Consider the following 1,762-nt stretch of genomic DNA (forward strand, 5'->3'; position numbering starts at 1 on the left):
GACGTGCGAGAGCAGGCTCTCCAGTACCTGGCGTGTCCGCTGGAGGCGCCACAGTGTCGCAGTGTCGCACGGCGGCGAGCGCGGTCAGTAGCGCGGCAGTCACCGCCGACGTGTGCGAGAGCAGGCTCTAGTAGCCACTAGCTGCGGATACCTCCCGCTTTATGCGTAGAATCTGCCCCGGCGAAGATGGCACACCAACGCTGATAGGCAACCGGTAGTGGCGGATTCGGCGGGTAGTGAAGTCTTGTGATAGGCTTAGGGCGACGTCATCAGAGGTCGAGTGCTCGTCGGCTCACAGATCCAAACTCCCAGGGAGGCTGAAACGACTGGAATGGACTGGAGAAAGTGAGAGGTTGTGGTGGTGCACACCGGCTTTGTCTGAAGCCTGCACGTATGGCAGCCTAAGGAGAGTGGTCGTTTCTGCACTGCACTTGGGACAACAGTGTGGATTGGCAGCACCTTAGGTGATGAAGCAGCCCTATTTAGGAGGCACTGCTTCCCCCGCTCAGCCGGGGAGGGGGCTAGAAAAGGTGTCCTAAAAAAATGCTTGTCCCGTCAAATTGGGGGAGTAGCAACCGCGGCTGCTTAGGCACCCCATTACTCGCGGTCGACGTAACAAGAAAAATAAGATAAAACATCATTTATGACATTTGGCGCATGGAACGTGCGTACTTTAATCGATAATGACGGAAACCTTTGCCCGGAGCGTAAAACTGCTGTCGTAGCACGTGAGCTTGCTCGATACAATGTAGACGTGGCAGCTTTAAGCGAAACACGCTTAGCTGACCAAGGCGAACTCGAGGAAATCGGCGGTGGTTATACATTCTTCTGGAAAGGAAGACCCCAAAGTGAACGAAGGTTAGCTGGCGTAGGGTTTGCCATCAAATCCACCATCGTAAAAAAACTGCCAGAATGTCCACAATACATCTCGGACCGCATTATCACATTACGCCTTCACCTACCAAACGACAACTACCTGAATGTGATAAGCGTATACGCACCAACAATGAGTAACGAGGACAGTGTCAAAGATCAGTTTTATGAAGAACTTAGCCAATGCCTTACCAGCATACGTTCAAGCGAACAAATACTGCTGCTAGGCGATTTCAACGCGAGGGTTGGCAGAGATTCTGAGTCGTGGCCGGGCGTGATTGGAAATAATGTGGGCAATATGAATAGTAATGGACAATTACTACTCACACTCTGTGCCCAATTCGACCTCACCATCACAAACACTCTGTTTAGGCTTCGCGACAAATTCAAAACCACCTGGATGCACCCGCGTTCTAAACACTGGCACCTCCTCGATTACGCGATAACACGACGAAGGGACATCTCCCAGGTGCATATCACACGCGTTATGCGCGGCGCGCACTGCTGGACAGACCACAGGCTTTTGGTAACTAAGTTGAGACTCCGCCTTCGTGAACCACGAAGACCCTGCAGCTAAACCAATATCTCTCAACTTAGATCGACTGGATTGTAAAGATCTTCAAGAAAATACCAGAAAGGCCTAACAGATGCGCTAGATGTGTTTGATGCCCAGCAAGGTGACTTAATATCTAAATGGAAACAGATCTCATCCACCGTACTGACTGTGGCTACGGAAACCATAGGATACAGAAAACGAAACAACGAGGACTGGTTTGACCAGAATGATAGGCCCTAACTGAAGCATTCAAACAGCATCGTGTACTCATAAAGCGTAATGAAGGAAATCATAAATCCAGTCATGAAGTCCGAAGTAGTGGTGATTCCTTAA

General features: G+C 50.4%; 1 protein-coding gene across 1 annotated transcript; it reads left to right on the forward strand.

Annotated features, from left to right (window-relative positions):
* The first annotated feature begins 643 nt into the window (after positions 1-643).
* LOC135118867 (craniofacial development protein 2-like) lies at positions 644-1,450 on the forward strand. Its single transcript, XM_064041932.1, has one exon. It carries the CDS (start codon positions 644-646, stop codon positions 1,448-1,450), a length of 807 nt encoding a protein of 268 aa, XP_063898002.1.
* The last annotated feature ends 312 nt before the right edge of the window (positions 1,451-1,762 follow it).

The sequence above is a fragment of the Helicoverpa armigera genome, chromosome 27 (assembly GCF_030705265.1).
Source record: "Helicoverpa armigera isolate CAAS_96S chromosome 27, ASM3070526v1, whole genome shotgun sequence".
NCBI lineage: Eukaryota > Metazoa > Arthropoda > Insecta > Lepidoptera > Noctuidae > Helicoverpa > Helicoverpa armigera.